The sequence below is a fragment of the Paramacrobiotus metropolitanus genome, unplaced genomic scaffold (assembly GCF_019649055.1).
Source record: "Paramacrobiotus metropolitanus isolate TYO unplaced genomic scaffold, Prichtersi_v1.0 Parri_scaffold0000086, whole genome shotgun sequence".
NCBI lineage: Eukaryota > Metazoa > Tardigrada > Eutardigrada > Parachela > Macrobiotidae > Paramacrobiotus > Paramacrobiotus metropolitanus.
In genome coordinates this window covers 590,469-611,696 of record NW_026570306.1, presented here as the reverse complement: position 1 = coordinate 611,696, position 21,228 = coordinate 590,469, and the positions used below count along the sequence as shown (strand labels likewise).

Genomic DNA, 21,228 nt, shown 5'->3' with positions numbered 1-21,228 from the left:
AGGTTTGAAAGTAGTGGTACGTAAAATCAATATTCAATAGAGGGTCAGCGAAAGGCTGACAGGTATAAAATAATATTAAAAATAACACAAAGGTCACAGCGTGGTTGCACGCTGACTGATAGACAGATGAACTGGCACAAGAAATCCCAAACAAAACCGGCACCAGACCATCCATCACACTGGTAAGAGCGTGTATCGTACAGGCTTATCAAAATTACTATGCGGATGGGGCAGTAAAATGAAGAGCACACTTCTGGATGAGCTGCAATCTTGAGGAAATCTCCGTGAGATCAGTTGTCCAGTTGCTTTGAAGCGTTTCTTTTCATTGGCATCTTCACGTACCGGCAAGATTGTTATGGTGCCCATCAGCGAAGAACCGTCATTCCTGCACCGTCTGCATGGTGGTTACCGAAGCGGATGTGCGGAGTAGTTCGTGCGCTTCGCGTAGTTTTCGTTCCGGCTCATCCGATCGCAGTTCGTCGCTCATACGCTGGATGATTTTCATGGAATAGACATCCACCACCACACAGCCGACGGTCAGCACCACGAACACAGCCATCATCACGTGATCTACCGTATCCACCTGCAAAGGCTACAGCGTAAAACCAATTCAGTTTTTGGGAAGAATCCCCTGACCTTTCCATTATTACGGGCGACTGCCCTACAAAAGCTTAACCTCATTCTGTTCATAATTTAATCTGTTTGAAAGACTACGTATATAAGCCTTATAAGGTGACTGGCGAAGTACAGTATAAAACATTAAAACAGAAAACGCAAACTAAGAACCTAGGTCGTTATTTTACGCCGCCAAATCGCAGGTTTCCGGCATCGATTGCCTAGCGCCTACAACCATCAGCTGTTAACCTGTTCTTTGTACAAATTAAGTGATACTTTCGTTTGTCGGCTGCAGCCAGCTTACACCACCAAGAAACCTGTAATAAATTTTTGACATGCGGTATCGGAAAGGAAATTTAGGAGTGGAAAACGGGAATACCGGCCAGTCGAGTCCCCGGTCAAAAAATTTGAGAAAACAACCCGCGAACATTTTGCTTTACAACATGAGCACCAGTGTGCATGAGTAGCACTGGTTTAATAGAAAACTGCTTGTTCAGCGCGATAGGCGTCAGAACGAAGCATCAGTTATTTTTATATCTACAGTATAGTGATGGTACAGATCTGTACTTAACGTAGCCGAGAAAGTTTGCAAAATAGTACGTAACTTATAATGGAAAATTAATTAAATGTTCCTCACCTGATTTTTGACATATATCCAGACTATGAGCGCACATCCCATATACAGACAGTGCCAGGCGGCCAGGCAGGGATTACAGCAGACAACCGGCAGATAGCGATCCAGGGGTTCCGGGAAGAACCCCTTTACCGCTCGCCTACAGGCCATGACCCCGCGGCAGCCGGAAACCACTTGCATCACGTAGGACGGTAGTGAGGTCACGAAAACGACGCTGTGTATCAGAGGATAGCCGGGAGCGTGCTGCAGGGCGCCTGTACGAACAGAATCAATAAATAACGTACGGCACAGATTTCCGTAAAACAATCAACTGCATCATGTTTTAAGCATCATGATCCTCTAACGGCGACAGGAACCGATGAATGCCACCGCTTATTGGAAGAAAAAGCGGGCTACAGATTAGCGTACCGGCTTTTCTTAAGCAGCAGTTATGCGATACACCTACGTAATTCCTTTTACTGGTCGGGGACCAGTCGGGATTGTGTGTGCATTATCTTGTTTACATGTGATATACCAATATACCACGAATACAGTCAATAAAATAACTGGAACAGTACTTCTACGTACTGAAAAGTGCTTATACTTCTACGTAAAATCAGAGCGGATGTACCTGTAAAATACGGAATATTATTGTACCACCATGAGGTTCTGGGTGCAACATAAATCAATAAAATACATGTGCAGAAACACGGCGTCCACTGAAGCGCATTGGCCGGTCCCGCAGATACTTACGCGAATATCTTACGCGGGCCATTTTACGGTTTATGACAATAACGAATCGTCATTCGTTCGAGACGAACCAAACAAATTAGTTACCGTTTTACTGTATTTTAACTGGCGGTAACTGAACTGCTGGGCTGATATTGCTGGGCCGATATTATTTAGGTTCCTGTTCAAAGTACCCTAGATCGGAAAGCTGGTGTACGGGAAAACAACATTAGCAAAGTAGGCATGGCTCGTATGACAAACGCACGGGGAATCCGCACACTGCCAAAGCTGTTTTCCAGCTCTTTGGCCTAGCTGGTGAGGACTGCTACCAGTGCCTTACCATTCACATTTATTGTGTATTTGCAATGTATCAGACTTGGGCAATGTCGCATCAGAATACCTACGTAACTACCACAAATTACGGTAACTCGTTAAAAAATTGTTGCCAATATAAATCTGGCATGTGCTGTACAAGGACGGGGATCAGGAGTGTCCCACAAATATTATACTACAAATTTGTAAAAATGATAAAAAAAAGAATATGTTCAATAAAAATGAGTGGACTGTGCAGTTATGTAAGCAGTGCCGCAGCAGCTGCACCGTATTTTGTCTCACGACTAACACCAAAGGGCAACTGACTTTAATCAAAATAGGTTGGGTGCCCTCGTTATACCTGCCTTTGCACCAAGTTCGAACAACACAGTATTGTTAGATATTTATCTCTGATAAGTGCAAAAGAAAATTGTTATTTTCTTACCGAAAAAAATATTATACAGGTTAAAGGAGAACACCAGGGCGCCCAGGAGGACTTCCGAAATCGACATCACCAGCAACCGATCGTGTCCTTTTGGAATATACCGCAGCCCTGTCCGGCTCATATCCGTCTGCACACTTCCGAATGTATGCAGACTGCCGAATTTCTGCAGACTGCCGAATTTCTGCACACTGCCGTATTTCTGCAATGACATGACTTCGCTGTTACCTAAAGTTGCATAATGAATAATATCAGCTGTGCAGCACAAGCGTAATTCAAACCGGTAAATACAGTTAACACGAAGGATAAATCTCAACGCCGCTACTCTACCTGCTGCGGCTGTAACGTGTTCAATGGAGCGCCGCATTAGCCGAAGAACGGTCCCACCTGGATTGACATAATACCGCTGAATCTATAGCCCGTGGCAAATGGCCGCGATAAGCCGGATGCCATAATGGATGCTCTTCACACGGTCTGGCATTAGTCGGCCGCGGAGGACAATCTTCCGGGTAGAAAAACTATCGATGTACATCATGTAATCACCGTATATGTACACAGCGAGCCTGGTTGACTTCCGCCTGACAGTGGAATCGATTTGCCGGTTGCGGCAGCCCCGGTTCTGCTAAAGAGGTATCACCATCACCATAATGAGCTGTTCTTAATGCTGTCAGCATTGTTCATCTTTATGTTCACGTCTGACAGTCGGCTTTTGGTTTATAAGCGTTCAGAGACAATCCTGACGTATAGGTTGCATGTATGGCCATTCCTAAAAATAGGCACAATTGTGACGCGTAAAAAATTACGGAAGGAATATGATGCAGCAGATATCTGTTCTTGTGCGGTATGTGCAAAAGAGCCGAAGAGCGGTTATTCAGGAATCAGGAGCATTCTTGTCTCTAAGTATCCTATACGCAACTGAATACTTTTCGTATTGATTTAATCAGCAGCGGGGGTGAACAAAATTTTTATTCACTAGAATTAAAATTGTTTTACTTCAGCAATACAAATGAACTATTAAGGAATAAATGTTTGATAAAGTACCTGAGACATGTGGAAATACTGGATATGTATACCATGCTAACCACTGAACCAGCATACCATACAAGCTCTGCATATTGTCACTTCTATGCGTGTTAGCATGGTATTTTTTTATTTCCATGAATTTTCATCTGCGGAGTACATATATGAAAATCCTCGATCGGCGTTGCAGAGGATTTTCATGTACTCTGTAAATAAAAAGAGTACTTAATGGCTAGTCTGTTCGAAACCTGCTGCCGTGGATTGAGTCTGAGCCCGGATTGTGTGTGCAGACGTACAAGAATTAAAACTTAAAACCTTCTTGCAGTCGCTCAAACGGACGGTCTCACAAAAAGAAATTTGTCCACATGAACGTGAGGCGACTTTTGTGTTGCCTGGTTTTGCAATCAGTTCACAGCCACCTATTCCCTCCCAAAAACTTAAATGATCCAGCTTAAAATCTCAGGTTACTAAAGCCATGTACTTTTGGTACTGGTAACCTTTCAGAGGCGTTAAAGAACTTTTGAATGGACAGCCTTTAAAATGCTGTGTGTATTGTACAGAGTATTATACAGTACGAATATACCGGTATTTGTAGGGCGAAGTATAGGGGCTGAGGAATAAAACGTACTGCTTACCGCACGTTGTCAGAGTGGTGAAACGCGGTCACGGCTCATTTCACGGTTGCCGGACATCAGACAACAAAGACGAACCTGGTTGTCAGGAACCTGATGCACCCAGCCATCCTGCATTTGAGCCACCCCATTGGAAGATGAATTCATTTTTTCCACCGGAGCTCGAGTTGCCATGTTTGTAGCCTGGGATGTGACATGCGTGGAGACAGTAGTCTAATGTCACCAGCAGCAGAGTCAAAGCCGGATCAGCAGCCAGGAATGCGGAAGAAGAAGAACCAGCGAATACCGTATTTTTTGAATTAGAAGCCCTGGGCTTCTAAATTTTCAAAGGTGCCTGGGGAGAGGCTTATACAGCAGAGGAGGCTTATATTGTGGAGGAGGCTTTTAAATTTTCAAAGCCTTTAAACTAGCGTAATTGCTATACACCGTGTATAGAGAGAGGCTTCTGATACTGAGGAGGCTACTAAATTTTCGAATTAAGGTGGGGGGGAAGGCTTATACGATAGAGAAGGCTTCAATTTTGGAGAAGGCTTTAAATTCGAAAAATACGGTATTTCGCAACTTGACACATGTTTCTATGAATACTAAAAATGTTGATATGTCTTCGTGCGATTTAGGAACGCCGTTTACAGCAGTGGACAACGCACAAAGATTACATAACGAGTTGCACGATGGAAAGCAGGAGCAAATTGTGGGCAAAAATGCTATTAAGAAACAGACGTTAATCAGTCAACCTGAGTCAAGCAAAAAAATATATATAGGGGAAAAATGTGTCTAGTCGAACCAATCCCTTGTACTTCTGATGTAAGCCAGCTGATGGTTTACGTTTCGACAGTGTTTCATGTAAAGCGCTGCTATTAAGATTGCAGGTACTGATAACAGGTAAGCAGCGTACAACTGCAGGTAAACAGGCTAAAACTGTATTATAGCCCGGACCTGCCTGGTGCAGTTAATACCACATGTACCGTGAATGCCGCACAGCCTTAATAGCAGCGCTTAACATAAAACGCTGTGCAGCCACAACGTAAACCACCAGCTGGCTTACATCAGAATTGCAAGGGATTGGTTCGGCTAGACACATTTTTCCCCTTATATAGGTACACATGAACAGAAACAAGCCAAACAACCATGTTTAGATCTTCCCATTTTACTCGTGGTGATTCTGAGAGACCAGTATGAGGCGGGGGAGAGGGGGAAACACTTCTTTCCACAGGAAACACAGAAAAGAAAAGTTCTCGCTAAAGGAGGCGGAGTGGGAGATCGGAGTGGCGGTTGCGCTCTATACACGCAGCCGGGGTAATAGCTTACAACAGCAGCTTTTTAAAACTTTTGGTGTTGTTGGCCGAGCATATATCAAATTGTTGCGAGAAGTAGGCACATGGTTAAACAGTGCTATCGAAGAACGACACTGATCCTACGAGTGTCTACTACAGGTCTTGGCAATGAAATACAGCAACTGGGAATGCGTTTTCAATGACCGCAACCATTCCACATTCTGAAGGTATCAATTCTGCTCTTTGTGATTTATAATGTGATGTCTAAAAACCTTTGGGTGATAATCACAGAAATAAGTTGCAGCTGGTTATTAACCTTAAACTACCGGTGTTTCTAACAACAGGTAAGAAATTATGATCCGTTGCACTCAGCTCGGCACATCACCAGTTGACACTCGTTGCAGTCCTCGCAGCCGTCCGCTATTACGTTACAGCATGACCTCCCTCAGTCTGATTGAAGGTCTGATGTACCTCTTCACTTGTTGCCTGCTTATACCGCTGCTTCTCGCTTTCTGACACACGATTGCCAGTCTGATTTATTTCCTCAATAACAATTCCCGACTTGCATTATCGTCTCGTTCGTTATGGCCAATGTATACGTTTTCCACGTATGAGCATACTCGACCGGTCGGTCTAGCCGTGCCATGACCTTTCATCGTTTTCAGCTCTACCAAAATCTACGTAACAGCGAAAATCAGTCGCACTGTAAACGATACAGACGATACATACGAGTGCAGACGATACAGGCGATTCTTTGCCTACGCAGCGTTACTAACATTCTCGTTTCACTCGTACATAACATAACTATGTGCTTTAACGATTTCTCAGGTTTCGACACGATTTCTCAGGGTTCGATTTCTCAGGTTCGAGTCGGGTTTCGGGGTCGTTAATATTTGCAGTGAAAATTTTATCACTGAACAACACCGGCAGCTTATCGTTTAAATAATCTTACACAGAAAGTTGTATCTGTAGCATCTTGGTTTATGCTGCAGTCAGCCTGGAGCACACTACATAAGTAAAAATCACATGCTGAAAGCAACTGCATATTAGCTTGTCAGCATTTTGCAACGAGCTACACGTAGACTAAGGCTGTACTGTTTTGACAGCATGGATTGCCGGCTTTTAATGACTTTTCTGGCAATTGCGTCAACGCTGTGGAGCTACGCTGATGCCGACGAGACCTGCGCCGAACTGGATCAGCAATGCGAGACTTTATATCGCCAATCACGTTCCGTCGCAAATCGCTTGATGGGTCGGGAGCCCAACTCATCCTGGCCCAATATGACCACGCAGGTTGTTCGGGACGACCGCCCGTTGGGCGACGCATATTGCCGGTGAGTTTGTACAGGCAAAAATCACTGAATATTGTATCTTATAAAGACCCCGTTCAAAACCCTTACGAAAAAACAGTAACGCTGAGTCACAGGTTAATAAAATACAGCTCTCTTCAGTGTGGATACGGAATAATTGCAGGTGGTCCAACGATAGCGGGCACTGTGTCAGCAATCTGTACGATCAGTGCCCCGACGCTTATAATATCCGGAAGAAACTTTACGACGGATGGTATTTTTCCGAGCTGCGCTTAGCCATGGCTAGGGTGTGCGATACCACAATCTCGGCGGTGAAATTCTTTCGTGCAGTGGACCACTGTTTTAAACGCAGTCGCGGGCCATTTATGGACTGTTGCTTTATCCCGCCGTCTGATTTTCACGATAAAAATCCGAATGCAACCGTCGCCCGCCAGAATATCTGCGGGTAGGTTGGCCCTTTTCGGCGGATATCGTCACCTCGGTCATCACCTTCTGGTTACACCTTTTTTATTTTGTAATCAGTGTTTTTCATATTCTGATGAATTAGTAACCACATCGTAATGGCATGATTAACACATAGATTCTCAATGTTTCCTTTAGGCGGTTCAAGGCTATCGAGGAAGGCATTAACGGGCCCCGCGGGAGCCAAGTGATTGAGAAATGTGGGCAAGACTCGGTGGAAACCATTAAGGAAGTCTTCCAGCAACTGCATACAGCGCACTGCGTAAACTGATCGCGGCTTCGGCACAGATGCAAAAGACAAAAATTGGAGATTGAATGCACAAATCTTCGAGAACTGAGCCACAGTCCGACGTATTCACTGACTCCATTACGCCAGTCCATTTACCAGTTTTCCGCTAGATATGCCCTAACTGCGCTTTGTGTCGATACCTCTAATACTGGAAGCATTGAGTTTTATGTCAGCCATAAGGGATAACAAGCGTGTGTAAAGCGTCAACTATGCTTAACATATTGACATGCTATGCGGAAGTCGCACCGCGACAACCGCAGTAGATGACCAAACCTACTTAATCGGTAGAGTGGGAATATGCTCTGGACTCCGTAAGTGGTACTTCTGCCTACTTCCGCTAGGTACGAGCGGATTGTTGTGCCTAACGAAAGTTACTGAAACCCAAACACTCAGGAACTTCCCAAATGTTTAATCACCAAACTGAACGAACAAACAAACAGAACGGAACAGAACGAGATATGAACTTCCTTCTAACCTAGAGTCACACGACCTTTCAGCTAGAAACAAGCTCACAGATTTAGTTGAAGTTAGAAACTTCAGACTGATTCATCTAATTCTTCAGACTGATTCATCTGACTTCTGATTAAACCAAAATCATGGATGGAATTAGCGATCAAATCCGTTAGATAAGAACAGCAAATCGTACGTAACAGAAAACACAACACGTACGTCATAACACGTACGTACGTAATACGCGCAATCTATGCATAGCGCGTTAATATACAGTACAATTAATGCTACCAGCAAAAATTCCATGCCGCAACCTTTTCGACGAAAGAATGCACCACCACAAGCCTGCTTTAATAATGAAAACGCGCGTAAAATGCGATATATACGTAAAGCAGCTTACGATTAGAAAAGCACGGGAAGCTCTACCAGAGAGGCTTGTAGGAAGAACCGTCGGTATCTGGCGAATACTGCAACATGTACTGTAGTTTATCATTTGGAAAATGATCTGCGTGGCAGCCAGTGCATTCAGGACACAGAGAAAGTAGTCCATCAAACGTAGAAATTGTGTATACTGGTATTGTCTGCCAATCCTTAAGATCTTGAAATTACAGATGTTTGCAGACACTTTGGTGTTCGTTTTAAATTTTAAAATTATGAATTTATGAACGTGGTTTTTGGTTTACATTCGTCTGCGTAAATGCGAAAGTTCCGCAACATAGTTTCAAGAAAATCGGATAATAGGTATATGGCCATCTGTTGCACGTTAGTGAGTTAATTCGGAAATCTCACTGGAAGCGGATGCTGCACGCATAAACGGTTCTCATTGTACCCAAAGGCCAAAGCTTTCAGTTGCAAAATGTCACAAATGTTTCTGATCACTTCACGCTGAGGTTGCAGAGGATCTACAATACTTGGATTGGGTACCATATACCGGGCCGGCCATTTACGGTAATAATAGTTCTCACTGAAATTGCCGTTCTGGGCCGGTCCATCAAGGGAAATCATTGCCCGAGTGCAGAATATTCGGGTTCCCGTTCTGTTCATGCGGGACATATGCGCTTTCAGAAAACAGCACGAGAAGAACTTGCGATGATCTGGCCGGGCGCAGTGTGTGACAGCACGGAAGAACTTCACCGAACCAACGGTTGTATTGCACAATTTGTCACCGGTAACGATTTGCCATTCAGGTCCGTACCATGCATTGTAGACAGTCTTTGTGCGGTCGTAAACGTCGGGACAACGGGAATATAGTTTTTGCATGCAATTTCCCAGGTCCACGCCCCGACTACAGTGAAGGCAAAAAACCTGAAAAACAAAGTTTTTTGTGTTTTGTTGGCTATATGGATTACCGGCAGTAAGCGCCCCCAAATGGTCGGCATTTCTGGGATCCGCCTCGGATATCGGCTACAGAGAGCTGTCGGCGGTTAGGCAATAGACGATTTTGGTAAATATCTTCATCGTGGTGCAGCGCGTCACATTTTGCCCCGAGTTTCTCGCAAGTTTCCCCGACGATTGGCGTAGCGAGTAAAGCGTATATCGTTAGCGTTTCCACAACTGCGCGGTCCGTGTTACGCTACAGTAACGTGGTTTCCTTCAGTCCTGATGGTCAACGGTGTATGCGCCCTTTTTGCGAGAATGTTACTATTATATGTAGTATCAAGACGCAGTGTTTGCTGTGTAGGCCCGTATCTGTATAAGCCGAACAGACTTGAGCGCTTTTGTTACACCAGTTTTTGCCCGCCATTTGTTATCTGCGGCTGAGCAAAAGCAATTTTTTTATTCTCCATTAAGGCACGCGCTATACATACAAGCCCGTATTACACATCAGACGAGTATACTACCGAAGTACTACATAAAGCTTAAGTATAATTTTTAGACTGGAAAATATGTATGTTATCAAACCTTAACGACTGCGTACGGTTCACTGATACCGAATACTGCAAGGCATTTTTCTTTTGCCAGAGTAAACGTTATGCCAGTGCTACTGTGTCTGTAGCGTTATGTTCATACACAATAGCAGTTTCTCTGCAAGATCAGCTTCTCTGATAGCAGCTGTTTTGCGGGATGCTAAATCTGATAATACGAGTACTGAGTAGGTTTGCTGTGTTTTGCAGGCAACCGCAGACATAATATCGCCTAATTGCTACCCCATTCCAGTTTACCACTTGCAAAATCTTCTTGGACATCGCACTTTGAATCGCCTTGTCCGTATTTTCCAGCCCCTAGAGCGGTCCAGGGTCATTTCAGTTGGTTGCAGAAAACCCCAGAACAACAAAAAAATGACAGCAGCTCGAGCACTGTCATACGGATTAACTACCTTTCTACGCAGAATGCTGCAAATGTTTGGTGTCAACGGTTATTAAATGAAATCTGCCAAATCTACGCTTGAGAACATGTCAAAGCAAACACGAGAAACGTTCAGACAACACAGCGCCGGCATGCGCCACCTGGTCTTCGATGGTGTAACTTTTGCCGGCTAAGTGCACTATGTATAGAAGTACTGAAAAAATACAAAACAATGTCACTGGCAGTTCGCATACATGCTGGGCAGCAAGGGATTTGTCAGCGAGAACTCTTTAACTGCATTTCCGGTTTCGGCATTCTTTCTCGATCCGCACGTGACCTTGACAGTTAGCTTCCTGGTCTCCGTCTTTAACTGACCGATTCCGCCGGCGGCCCATGCGGTGCGATTTGCGAACCAGTCGGCCAGATCCTTCATGGCGCAACATGAGCAGTCTGCATTGTCCGGACACACTGGACTGTTGCCAATATCTACGAGCACATTCCCATACTGCCTCACATCGAAAGTGTCGACGACGTCCTTGGGAAGGGATGACAAATGGCTCTGGTTCAAGGACAGCGTGGTGATATTAATAGAAAACAACGACCCACTGCGTCGCAGAGTGTGTAGGGGTGGCGTCTGTGCGTCGACTTCCAATGTGTTCTGTCCAAAATGAATTTAAACAAGTACTGCAATGGTTATTTTACTGCAATCGGGTAAATTATGCGCTTACTAGTTTTGTGGACACGGGTCGCAGAACACTCCAGTCCAGGGTTTGCAAAGCGTTTCCGCCCATTTTCAGCTCAAACAGTCGCAAAAAGGGGTCGAAAGCATCAAGTTCAATAACTCTTATGTCATTATTGCGAATGTCCAGCCTTGTGAGGTCTTTAAAATGCCGGAAGAAATGTCGGTCCAGTGTGCCGATTTTCGAATAATGCACTCGCAGACGAGAAAGACCGCGCAGTTCCGCCAGCAGAACGTCGATGGGCGCTCGACCGCCCCCTTCAGCCTGGAAGCCAATCAGCGTAACGTACCAGATCCAGTAATTGGACGAAAGGGCTGTAGCATTTGGACCAACGGTGTTACAGTAGGTGCGATTAATACTGGTCGGGCAGTCAAGGACGAGGTCCATCACATCGTTATAAATTCGGCTGGTGTTGGAGTACAAAGCACTCGTGCGGAAATTTTGGGGTATATGCAGATCGGCATGGCTGCATGTCAGCTGATAGGCGTCGGAGTAATGGCAGAGAGGATGCGGGAAATACGGTGCAGTATCGGGATCGCCAGGTTTCGTGATCCACTGACCTGTTGCCGATTTTATCAGCAGGACCAACAGCGAGAGATGCAGCATTTTCTAGAACGAAATAACTACACACAGTTATCACGTCACTGGCTATACCAACCGAGTTAGTTAGTGATGCAGTTTCGTATCACAGTAATTGTATCGTAGGCAGTACCTTATAGTATTTCTGGATCGCAGTCTTCGCTGTTCAGCTGGTGGTTTGTCTGTAAAGCGTGTAGAATAAAGCCATATTATGACAACAGAACTACAGCTTGAACCTTGAAGAACGTTAAAAACAGCAAGTCACTTATTTATAAAGTGCACACTGTTCAAACAGGCATGCGGTGAGGCGTGGTCACGAGGGTGAATGCTTTCATGATGAGGACCTGTACCATGAGTAATTAATTTTTACTGTATATTTACAGTCCAGTATTACTTCGTGTAAAAGTGCGAGTACCATAGCATTACGATATCGCTCGGTCTGTACGGTTCACGTATCACGCTCCACCGTCGGCCATCTAGGCGCAGATGCCGGCATATAATCATCAGTCGGCACAGCTTACAAACCCTTTTTCGCTACTTCGCAGCCACTACTGCAACCTGCGAATGCATCTGTGGATGATGACAATCGGCTTTATAAAACACATGGAATTATACGGTTTTTATACCGTATTTCCTGGTACATGGTACAAACTACAGTCCCGGTAATTGTGCACGTAAAAACCTAACCGAAAAAGTGTCAGGAACAGCCAGCAACTTTTAACAATCGTCTAACACATAAGCTTTTGGCCAGACAGTTAGTGACCGAGTAAAATAGTAACAGTTGCTTAGACGCTGATTAAGGAAACTTATCCATACATGTACGGTACACAGCAATCCAGGTTAACTCGTTACACATATCTGTATACTTTAAAGTGCTATGCACGGTATACCGGTATTTATTCAATCAACGCCAAATGCAGTACATTCAGTCGTAATATCATGCAAACAGAAATTTGCATTTTTTTAGCATTGTTCAGACTTCAGAATATGGGAAGAATATGCTAGACTGCTGCTTTCTGTGGTCTTGTGCATTCTGTCGCACCATATAGAGTTCTCCTTTAAGCGCACCTGTGCTACACCTGTACAGGTCGACGATGACCTTTATGTGTTACCTAGGTGACCCTATAACGATTAGGTAACGCACCCGTAAGACAGTGACCTTTATTCAGGCATATAACACTATGCCCACAATAAGAATGCTAATGCTAGGTGAACCAGGTGTAGGTTGGGAGTCTACTGAGAGTCTGCTGGTAGACTACTGCAGGACTACTGACTGGTACGGTGCGGAGGGGTGCTTTATATATGGCGCTGGTCCGGATGGGCTCGGCTGCCATGGGTAGGGCTGGTGTGGCGACAAGCCAATGACAGAGTGCATGACGGCATGATGATGTAATATGCGGTCAGCGTTACGTCATATGACCGCGCGGGAATGTGCGGTATTCCGCGCAGGAATACCTGCACGTAGGCTTCCGGTGACTAATGGTCGTGCGATGCGACTAGTGACGATGTCGTCAGAATTCCTTGAATTCATGCATTACACCATACACTTCAATTGTATCAGAAGTGACAAGTTTCATTATGATCCGATCTTCCTTCAATTTTGCCCGTAAATGCACATTACTATAATTCTATGAAGGTCGTTCCTACACTGACCAGAGTTCCATAATTTTTTTCAAATTTTAAAATGATTTAGAATTTAAATGATTTAAAATGATTTAGAATGAATTTAAAATGATTTAGAATTTTCGAAATTCATTTTAAAATGTGAAAAAAACGTTAGAACCGTGGTTCGAAGCGAAATGAAAAAAGCAGATAAAATACAAGCACTTCAGAACTGATGGTGAGGCGCGCTCCCAGCAGCCTTTGAAGTTTTTGGCGTTGCTGGCAGCATGCGTTCGTGCTTTAACAGGACCAGGGCGCACGGTTGCTTTTTGTGATCGCAACCATTCTGACAGGCCTGGAACTTTGGGCCATAAGCGCAGATGTATGGTTTCCGAATAGCCGTTTATGGCTTGGAACAGTAAACGGCATGTAACTGCCGGATTCCCTCGTTAATCGTCTCCATAGTATCTTGACCACATTTGCTGCCCAATTCGGTACCCTCCGTGCCGCTGCTGCGTTCCACGATTACTTTCAATCTCCTGAAAGAAAACAATATATAGGAATATACGAATAAAGAACGATCATTATATACAATACTCGTGAGTCGTGAACGTAATAACTGCTTTAATATAGGGGGCAAAACTAAACGTATTCCACCGTTTCCGGCTACTGCTGCCGTCACCCGGCTGGAGTTTTACGTTGTGGCTGAACATGGCGCTTATGTACCGCGCCAGATTTAACCATATGTATTGCCGTAACATCACACTCCAGGCGGGTGACGGTAGCAATACAGGGGAACCGTGGAACACGCTTAGGTTTGCCCCCTATATACACCGCTTGTCTGCGGCGATTGTACCTGATGGCTGTCGACCGCCAGCTGAGCTGTGCTACGCAATATTAGCCTAGCGATAGAATGTGCTTGTATCATAATTCAAACTGTTAACAGGTTAATGGACTCGGTGTTTAGTTACAGTTTGAAATAATCACCAATAATATGATTAGTCGTGAAGTTTGGTAAGTTAGTTTAAAAATTAATTTAGTAATTTTAACAATTTAGTTAAGTAATTTAGCTTGATAATTACCAATCAGTACTAGTTTAGTAATATCTTTAATTTACAATTTGAAAGGATCATAATTTAAATAAGCATAACACTAAAACCGAAATGTGATCTTTAGTAAGTTTCATGGGTACCGGCGCTAATTGTTAGGACGTACTCGCAAATATTCTGACGGGCAGCGGACGAATTTCCGTTCTGTTCATGCGAGGAAGACGAATCTAGATAGCAACAGGCGATGAACTTTTGCCGATCTTGTTGAGCACAGTGCATTGCAGCGCGGATTAATTTCACCGGTCCGATGGTGGTATTGCACAGCAAGCCCATGGCAATGTGCCATTCCGGTGTATACCAACCATCATAGATAGTTTTATCGTCGTTATATACCTCGGGACAATGGGAATACAGCTTTTTCATGCAGTTTCCCAAGTCAACGCCCCGTCTACAACAAAGGCAATCCGTACAGTATTTCATTACTCGGTTGGTTGTTCTGGGATTTTGGCATATACCGGCAATAGGCATCGCCAAACGGTCGATATTGCTCCAGATCCGCAGCGGTCACTGGCCACAGGCTGTGGTTGGCAGTAGGGGGCAGCATGCGACTGTGGTAGCCATCGTCATCGCGACGAAGCTCGTCACATTGTGCCCTGAGTTCTTCGCAAGTTTCCGCGGTGACTAGCGTACCGAGAAACGCACTTAGAGTTGCCGCTGCGACAATCAACCAGCCCATGTGTTGGCATACCATCCTTTAGTCCTTTAGTCTGCTAAGTATTGTGTGCGACGTTTTACGAGAATGAATTAGTAGTAGTACCAATTATCAGAGCACAGTGCAAACTTTTTAGCTTGCTGTATAAAGCAGCTTAGAGCGTTTTTGATGCAGTAGTTTTTATCAGTAAACAAGCAGTCTTAATTTGTTAGCTCTCATTTAACCGCATGCATGTCGTGGGAACGAAGTACGAGACGCTACCGATGCATTAGTTCACATTACTAAGATGCGCGTTATTTCTTACAGAGATCTCTGGGTCTTCTCCCTACAGTGTTGTAATTTTAGTCAGACACGGTTTTTATTTCTTGTGCCGCGGTAAGTGAACACTTTGTGTTTTTTTTGCAACCATTGTGTTTTTGTGTATATCACCTTGTAAGCATAACATGGTTGCCATACTTGTGGCAAGACGAAAGATAAAATTCCTTGATAATAATATGTCAAAGGCGGATTCTTTCGCCGATTGCTGACTCTAGTGTTGACTAGTAATGATAACGCCTGGTTGGTCTTTGGAGCCAGTCACAGAGAAATGATCTGATTACTAGCTGCCAGTCGAGTTTATCGAACTGCAAAATCTTCCTTAAACACACTTTACAATAGTACTGCAATTTGTAGGGGTAGCAGTCGGTATGCGCTCTTTAACCGGAAATTATACGGTGTGGCAAAATCGCTTTTTGCTAGGTTTACAGCACCATTATGGTCAGCAAGCAAAATGCACTGTACTTCCATTAAAAAGCGTGATAAGATGAAAAAAGGTAAAGGAAGAATACAGGCGTTTTCTGACTCGGAATTTCTAAAGTGTCATATTTTAAATTTAAACGTTGTCGTACTCTGTATGTTGCACTAATTATATTTATGTTGCACTCTGTATGTTGCATCAATCCAAACAGGTTTGTTTTCCGTAAATTAGAAACAGTATCGAAATAAACCGGCGATCTTAAAAGAGGATCCCTCAGTAACGCTAACATTATCAAACCTTGGGTGCAACACCGAGATCTGACCTTAACTGCATTAAGGTATAAACTGTATTAAGGTCAATATCGCACCTTACATTGGTATTCACAATTTTTTACAAAAAATGCTCGATGCGATGCGAGAGCAGAAAGGGCACCGTGAGTCGCAACATAAACAGCATCAAGCGACCGTGTAGGTGACCAACTTCATCGTGTTCAACTGCACCGCCTTCCCTCCGCTGTCGTGAATCTATACGGAGGCGGCAGTTTAACGATCTTCTTGGGCGAGTCAACAGTGGACAATAGCGCCTGCCGGCGCTCCAACTCCTTCACCTCCTCCCGGTGCATTTCCTCTCCCATGACTATACTTTCCTTCCCGGCACGGATAGCCACACACAAACTCGCGATAGTCAGGATGATAAACGCGATCATGACCAGCTGTGCCGTCAAATCCTGCTTGAAGATATGCACCGTGGCGCTCCAGGCGCTCATCGCCGGGATCAGTCGGCCGGCGGGCAGAGCCACAACAATGAGCCAGGCTATAGCCAACGCGAAACCGTATATCCCGTGGATGATGCCCAGACCGATATTGGCGTCGTCCAGGTTTTTCCGGGATAAGGCGATGGAATCCAGAAGACCGGCGCGGAGACGCAGGCAGGTGCGGATGCCACGGTAGGCCATCATCAGCTGCGCCCCGTACAGCGGGAGGGTCAGGACGAAGACGATGATCTGCGCTACGGGATACCAGTTGCCGCTGTGCAGTGCACCTACAGAGCGTGCTTGAAATTAATTAATTATTCATCAGTACGTCGGCGGAATTATATTTATCCGTCATTACGAATGTCTCTGATAAATCTCTCTTCCATGTCTCTCCGTTTATTTATAATCTTGTGATTACTTGAATTATGCGAGTGCCAAAACAAGTAAAAGTGTAATGTGATCCGAATTATTAATTAATAGAACCAAAAGGTGCAGCCGTGGCCACAGGCAGAAAGACCGGCCAAAAAAAGAGCGGCTCATCGATCGGTATCTCTGCTGACTATTGCACAGTGGGCTGCGGCTGCTTTCATATCCATAGAAGTATTGCATAAACTTTACTGTATACTCTAATTCGTAAACTTTGAAATTAATATTCCACGATTCATTTTCTGATATTAAAAATCTTGTCTCGTGAAACTCAATTAAGCAGATTCCAAACGTAACATATGAGCACGAGCGGCTGATTTAGATACGTAATCACATTTTGCCATTTACGCGGATTACTGTTACATAAAAACGACGGGCGATCACATTGAGTCATAAACATTACTACAGTTAACAGAAATAATTAGAGATTACTGTATCAACAAAAAATACGACAATGGCATGTCGACCTTTCTTACCGTAAAACAGTCCGTAGAAATTGGCGGGGCATGTCATCATTCCGAGGACAGCCTCCGTGATGCAGAGAACGAGCATTCTGCCCGTCCCTTTCGGGGTATAATTGCGCAGCATCGGCTCCATGATGGTAAGAAGAATCCGTATTTATGCACAAGCGATCGAATGTTTAAAAGATAACTGAGCGTGGTGCACGCTTAGTTGCGGAATAGATTAATAATATTCACTGGAATCTTAGCAGACTAAAGGAAGACTCTAAGGAATATTCGGCCGGCTGCATTCCGATGAAGTCCAGCCTACGGAAGTGATACTGTACAGAAAATGGCAAATCACAGTGTACCGCGTACATATTTGCATCATAATGATACCTTGACGAGCGCCTCCTGGTGCTGCACACATCGTTCATTAAACACTGTCATCTGATCATAATATAACAGTGTTTCATAAAACATGCATTTCACACGCACACAAACGCCGGCAGAAGAAACTGGAACTGTGGCTCTGTTTTAACAAACCGGATGTGACACCGGTGCCTGCTTACCGGAAACCGGCTGGCGCACGATCTCATGTTCTTCCAGTAATCAAGATCGCTATCGTCTCCTCTTACACCCACCTCGTACACCATTGAATCCCCGAAAGCGCGGTATAGGCGCTGAAAATAATCGATGCCCTATAAGTGTATACCGCGAAGAAGGGGTGTTGCCCGCAATTAATACAATTTACGGGAGCAACACGGTGGGAAGTGCCCGTGTTTGGTGGTTGGTAAATAAGCTTGTTAAGATTGAAGCTGACCGTGACAGCTGGTTAGTGGAATTTCGCTCGTACGTTGCCGATTACTGTAATAATTACTGCTTAATTACATAATTATGTTAGAAAGTATACTGTATGCATACAGTGCTTTGATTTCTACGGCTGGCTGTATTACGCAGGCATGAAGTATGTACATGTACAGAGACGCATTTTTATTGAAGCAGGCAAGATGATGTACTTTTGTCTAAAGGATTACGTGATGGAGAACAATAATTATCACGCAATGAATTTCTAAAACGTTTTTCTCTTGTGGAACGCTAACAACGCGGAGATTACTGTGTTCTAATTAACATTCGAAAGCTCATCGCATTACCGACCTTGATTCCTGTGCTTTCTAAGCGGAAACAAAAAACGATGGGAGCTGATCTCTCCTGCTCTGCCCTGCCAGTCTTCTTTAAAACAACCGCTCCTGCCTCGTATCATGTTCCGGAGGTCCCACATGAAATCTGCACAAAATAATAGTGGTCCGTTGTAAAAACAGTTAGAGCAGCATTTGGTTTTTTACGGCTTTAATTATAATATTCTGCACAGATGCAGAAGGTTTTACCATACTCTGGCCACTACACTACGAATTAATGCAGTGATATATCGCTCATAAGAGTGAGAAGTCACAAAGACGATAGCATTAAAATGTCAAAAATATATTCGCAGTATACAAAAACTGCACTTAATGATAAAGCACATTAAACTAATGTGCGAATAAAGGCACCTGTATACAGATAGAGCAAGGTATTTCTCAGTCACCGCGTTGGCACGAAAGCGACGACGATGACGAAAATAAAAAAAAACCCACGATGAACATGGCTCGGCACAATAATTATTAAGGGTTTTGGGTGTTAACGCCCTGGGCTCCATGTTTTTACAGAAGGTGACCAGAAATAATTTATTGGTAATCGTTCTTGAGATTTGTATCTGTCTTCTTTAATTGTTAGTCGGCGCCATTCAGTTACACTGGGTGATCTATTGATTAGTATCGCGTCTCGTACAGAAAATAATGAGATATTCGGTTCCGCCGACATTGGCGAGCATCATTCACAGAAAACAAGATGAAATGAAGCACTAACTTTTATTAATTACGTGCACTGTAGTGTCAAAATGAAGGCAGAGATTTTTATCCGGGCGGCTAATCCTTGAGAAAATTCCAGCTAAAGGCTAAAGCTATCATCAGGCAACCGCATTTCCGCTACCTACGAATGACCTTTGCTTCTCAGCGTGAATTGTGTCTGATATTCATTAACGCAAGCAAAATAAAATTAGAGTTGAGATGCAAACAGTCTAAACGCTGTGGTACGGTAGGAATATTCGGACAAATGTTAATCTCTAATCCGGATTAATCTAAACAAGATCAATTAAATTCACTGCGAATGCGTCCACCGGTTGGATCTCAGCAGTCTTCTCCTTTCCTGAATCGGCATCTTCCATACAGTCCAACCGAAGGCGCCCCTCAAGACGGCTTGTTTTTTTGACTTCTTCTTCCCGTCGTATCTTGTGTAGCAAATCTTTTATCTCATAGTTCGCCACAACCAACATGCGTCCGTTAATATGTGAGACGCCGACCACCACGAGGCTGCTGCTAACGCCCAACACCAGAAACGCCGCCAGCCAGGCCTTTATAAGCAACTCGGCTTTGGAGATCCCCATGCAGCAGCCGCAGCTCGAATCCATCACTGTCAGGGCTTGCGCAATGCGAACAGCAACCCGAATTAGCCCGATCCCAGCCAGTGGAACCATGTAAACGACCTGACCCAAAACGAACCAGCTGCTGTATTTGTCGTCAAATGCTTGCAAATAGAACTCAACCACATTCAGTGAACCCCGGCGTAGACGCATATACATTTTGGTCCTACGGCAGGCGCTCGCCACTTGTGTCCAGTACAGCGGCAACGTCAGGACGAAGACGATCATTTGCCCCACCGGGCGCCAACTGCCACTGCTCATTTCACCTAAGAAACCAGTAGTAAAGATACTCAACAGATAAGCAATAATATTAACGAATATGGATAATCCCAGATTTCTCAGCATAATATTTGACTCGGAGCCTCGATGGTCAGTACGTGCACGGTTAACAAAATACAACTTGCAAACTGTACTGCGAACGGCGTTTCTCGCATCCTGCCATTACGAACATACATTCAGTAACCTCCCCGATTTGAAATGGACAAAGACCCATGCCGTACCGTTAGTAACTTTTTTTTTTCAATACAAAAGCAAATTTATTATTACAATTAACAGTGGATTTCAGATCAACACAGATATGGAAACTTTGAGAGTAAAGAAGTGGTATTTTATTAGTAACAGCGGTACCAGCACACTAAAGTTCGTGGTAAAAAGTCACGACACAAGTCTCTGTGATTTATTCTAGCGTGTATTTTATATCTATATACGTACTATACATCAGTTATACCTCTTATTACTTTAAGGAAAGCAGCGATGCGTGAATTATACGGAAAGCGGTAATACAGAACCAAAAACAGTAGCTGCCTCGCAGTGCTCGCGATGTTAGCCTTTATCGATTAAACAGTGCTTATCGATTTAACAACACTGGGAAAACTATCGCTGTTTGCAAAGTCATCCAATTTTACTCACTGTTCTTCAGCCACGGCGCTCTAATATCATTCTGCGCTTGATTACAAAACTGATTACAAAAAGAAAAAACACGCAAAATCACAATTAATGATCAAGAAATTAATTGTCGTATTTTGTTCATTATTATTATGGTAGCGGCCATTGCAATCCCATTAATTTCTTAATACGGGTACAGTATTTATTAATCATTTGAGAAGTGATGTGTTAAGGAAAATGGCCCGGTACATGGTGTCAAAAATGGGATTACATGCAAAAATGGCATCCAAAATTTTACTTTCGCGCACTCACTTTCAAAAGTGAACCAGTTTCAGGTTCATAGCATTTTTTCG

At 44.0% G+C, this 21,228-nt stretch overlaps 5 protein-coding genes across 6 annotated transcripts; 1 reads left to right on the top strand and 4 right to left on the bottom strand.

The window, feature by feature from the left end:
- Nucleotides 1-1,325: 1,325 nt before the first annotated feature.
- On the bottom strand, nucleotides 1,326-2,926 carry LOC129596126 (uncharacterized). The gene is made up of 3 exons (XM_055493316.1): nucleotides 2,715-2,926; nucleotides 1,433-1,503; nucleotides 1,326-1,388 (listed from the first exon to the last, which is right to left on the bottom strand). The coding sequence occupies exons 1-3, from the start codon at nucleotides 2,923-2,925 to the stop codon at nucleotides 1,326-1,328; spliced, it is 345 nt and encodes a 114-aa protein (XP_055349291.1). The 5' UTR covers nucleotide 2,926.
- Nucleotides 2,927-6,660: 3,734 nt separating this feature from the next.
- On the top strand, nucleotides 6,661-8,142 carry LOC129596127 (uncharacterized). Its single transcript, XM_055493317.1, has 3 exons — nucleotides 6,661-6,971; nucleotides 7,111-7,392; nucleotides 7,548-8,142. Exons 1-3 carry the CDS (start codon nucleotides 6,745-6,747, stop codon nucleotides 7,678-7,680), a joined length of 642 nt encoding a protein of 213 aa, XP_055349292.1. The 5' UTR covers nucleotides 6,661-6,744; the 3' UTR covers nucleotides 7,681-8,142.
- Nucleotides 8,143-10,341: 2,199 nt separating this feature from the next.
- On the bottom strand, nucleotides 10,342-12,120 carry LOC129596115 (uncharacterized). 2 transcript variants are annotated; one of them, XM_055493301.1, is made up of 3 exons: nucleotides 11,887-12,120; nucleotides 11,163-11,797; nucleotides 10,342-11,092 (listed from the first exon to the last, which is right to left on the bottom strand). In XM_055493301.1, exons 2-3 carry the CDS (start codon nucleotides 11,778-11,780, stop codon nucleotides 10,670-10,672), a joined length of 1,041 nt encoding a protein of 346 aa, XP_055349276.1. In that variant the 5' UTR covers nucleotides 11,781-11,797; nucleotides 11,887-12,120; the 3' UTR covers nucleotides 10,342-10,669. The 2 variants fall into 2 exon arrangements, with proteins under 2 accessions (XP_055349276.1, XP_055349275.1); XM_055493300.1 differs by having other exon boundaries at nucleotides 11,163-11,783; nucleotides 11,887-12,119.
- A 1,241-nt stretch (nucleotides 12,121-13,361) lies between these two features.
- On the bottom strand, nucleotides 13,362-15,376 carry LOC129596129 (uncharacterized). Its single transcript, XM_055493319.1, has 3 exons — nucleotides 14,920-15,376; nucleotides 14,571-14,852; nucleotides 13,362-13,894 (listed from the first exon to the last, which is right to left on the bottom strand). Exons 1-3 carry the CDS (start codon nucleotides 15,153-15,155, stop codon nucleotides 13,759-13,761), a joined length of 654 nt encoding a protein of 217 aa, XP_055349294.1. The 5' UTR covers nucleotides 15,156-15,376; the 3' UTR covers nucleotides 13,362-13,758.
- Nucleotides 15,377-16,221: 845 nt separating this feature from the next.
- LOC129596133 (uncharacterized) lies at nucleotides 16,222-17,952 on the bottom strand. The gene is made up of 2 exons (XM_055493322.1): nucleotides 17,509-17,952; nucleotides 16,222-16,893 (listed from the first exon to the last, which is right to left on the bottom strand). The coding sequence occupies exons 1-2, from the start codon at nucleotides 17,627-17,629 to the stop codon at nucleotides 16,343-16,345; spliced, it is 672 nt and encodes a 223-aa protein (XP_055349297.1). The 5' UTR covers nucleotides 17,630-17,952; the 3' UTR covers nucleotides 16,222-16,342.
- Nucleotides 17,953-21,228: the final 3,276 nt, after the last annotated feature.

Excerpts from the sequence above, each read along its gene's own strand:
- LOC129596126 (XM_055493316.1), bottom strand. The coding sequence starts at position 2,925 with ATGTCATTGCAGAAATACGGCAGTGTGCAGAAATTCGGCAGTCTGCAG. Across the intron at positions 1,504-2,714 it reads CCTGTATAATATTTTTTTCG|GCGCCCTGCAGCACGCTCCC; the intron begins GTAAGAAAATAA and ends CTGTTCGTACAG. Across the intron at positions 1,389-1,432 it reads TGACCTCACTACCGTCCTAC|GCGAGCGGTAAAGGGGTTCT; the intron begins GTGATGCAAGTG and ends CATGGCCTGTAG.
- LOC129596127 (XM_055493317.1), top strand. The coding sequence starts at position 6,745 with ATGGATTGCCGGCTTTTAATGACTTTTCTGGCAATTGCGTCAACGCTG. Across the intron at positions 6,972-7,110 it reads TTGGGCGACGCATATTGCCG|GTGGTCCAACGATAGCGGGC; the intron begins GTGAGTTTGTAC and ends GAATAATTGCAG. Across the intron at positions 7,393-7,547 it reads GCCCGCCAGAATATCTGCGG|GCGGTTCAAGGCTATCGAGG; the intron begins GTAGGTTGGCCC and ends TGTTTCCTTTAG.
- LOC129596115 (XM_055493301.1), bottom strand. The coding sequence starts at position 11,780 with ATGCTGCATCTCTCGCTGTTGGTCCTGCTGATAAAATCGGCAACAGGT. Across the intron at positions 11,093-11,162 it reads GACCCGTGTCCACAAAACTA|AACACATTGGAAGTCGACGC; the intron begins GTAAGCGCATAA and ends CATTTTGGACAG.
- LOC129596129 (XM_055493319.1), bottom strand. The coding sequence starts at position 15,155 with ATGGTATGCCAACACATGGGCTGGTTGATTGTCGCAGCGGCAACTCTA. Across the intron at positions 14,853-14,919 it reads TTTGGCGATGCCTATTGCCG|ACGGGGCGTTGACTTGGGAA; the intron begins GTATATGCCAAA and ends CCTTTGTTGTAG. Across the intron at positions 13,895-14,570 it reads GCCCGTCAGAATATTTGCGA|GAGATTGAAAGTAATCGTGG; the intron begins GTACGTCCTAAC and ends GTTTTCTTTCAG.
- LOC129596133 (XM_055493322.1), bottom strand. The coding sequence starts at position 17,629 with ATGGAGCCGATGCTGCGCAATTATACCCCGAAAGGGACGGGCAGAATG. Across the intron at positions 16,894-17,508 it reads TTTCTACGGACTGTTTTACG|GTGCACTGCACAGCGGCAAC; the intron begins GTAAGAAAGGTC and ends CACGCTCTGTAG.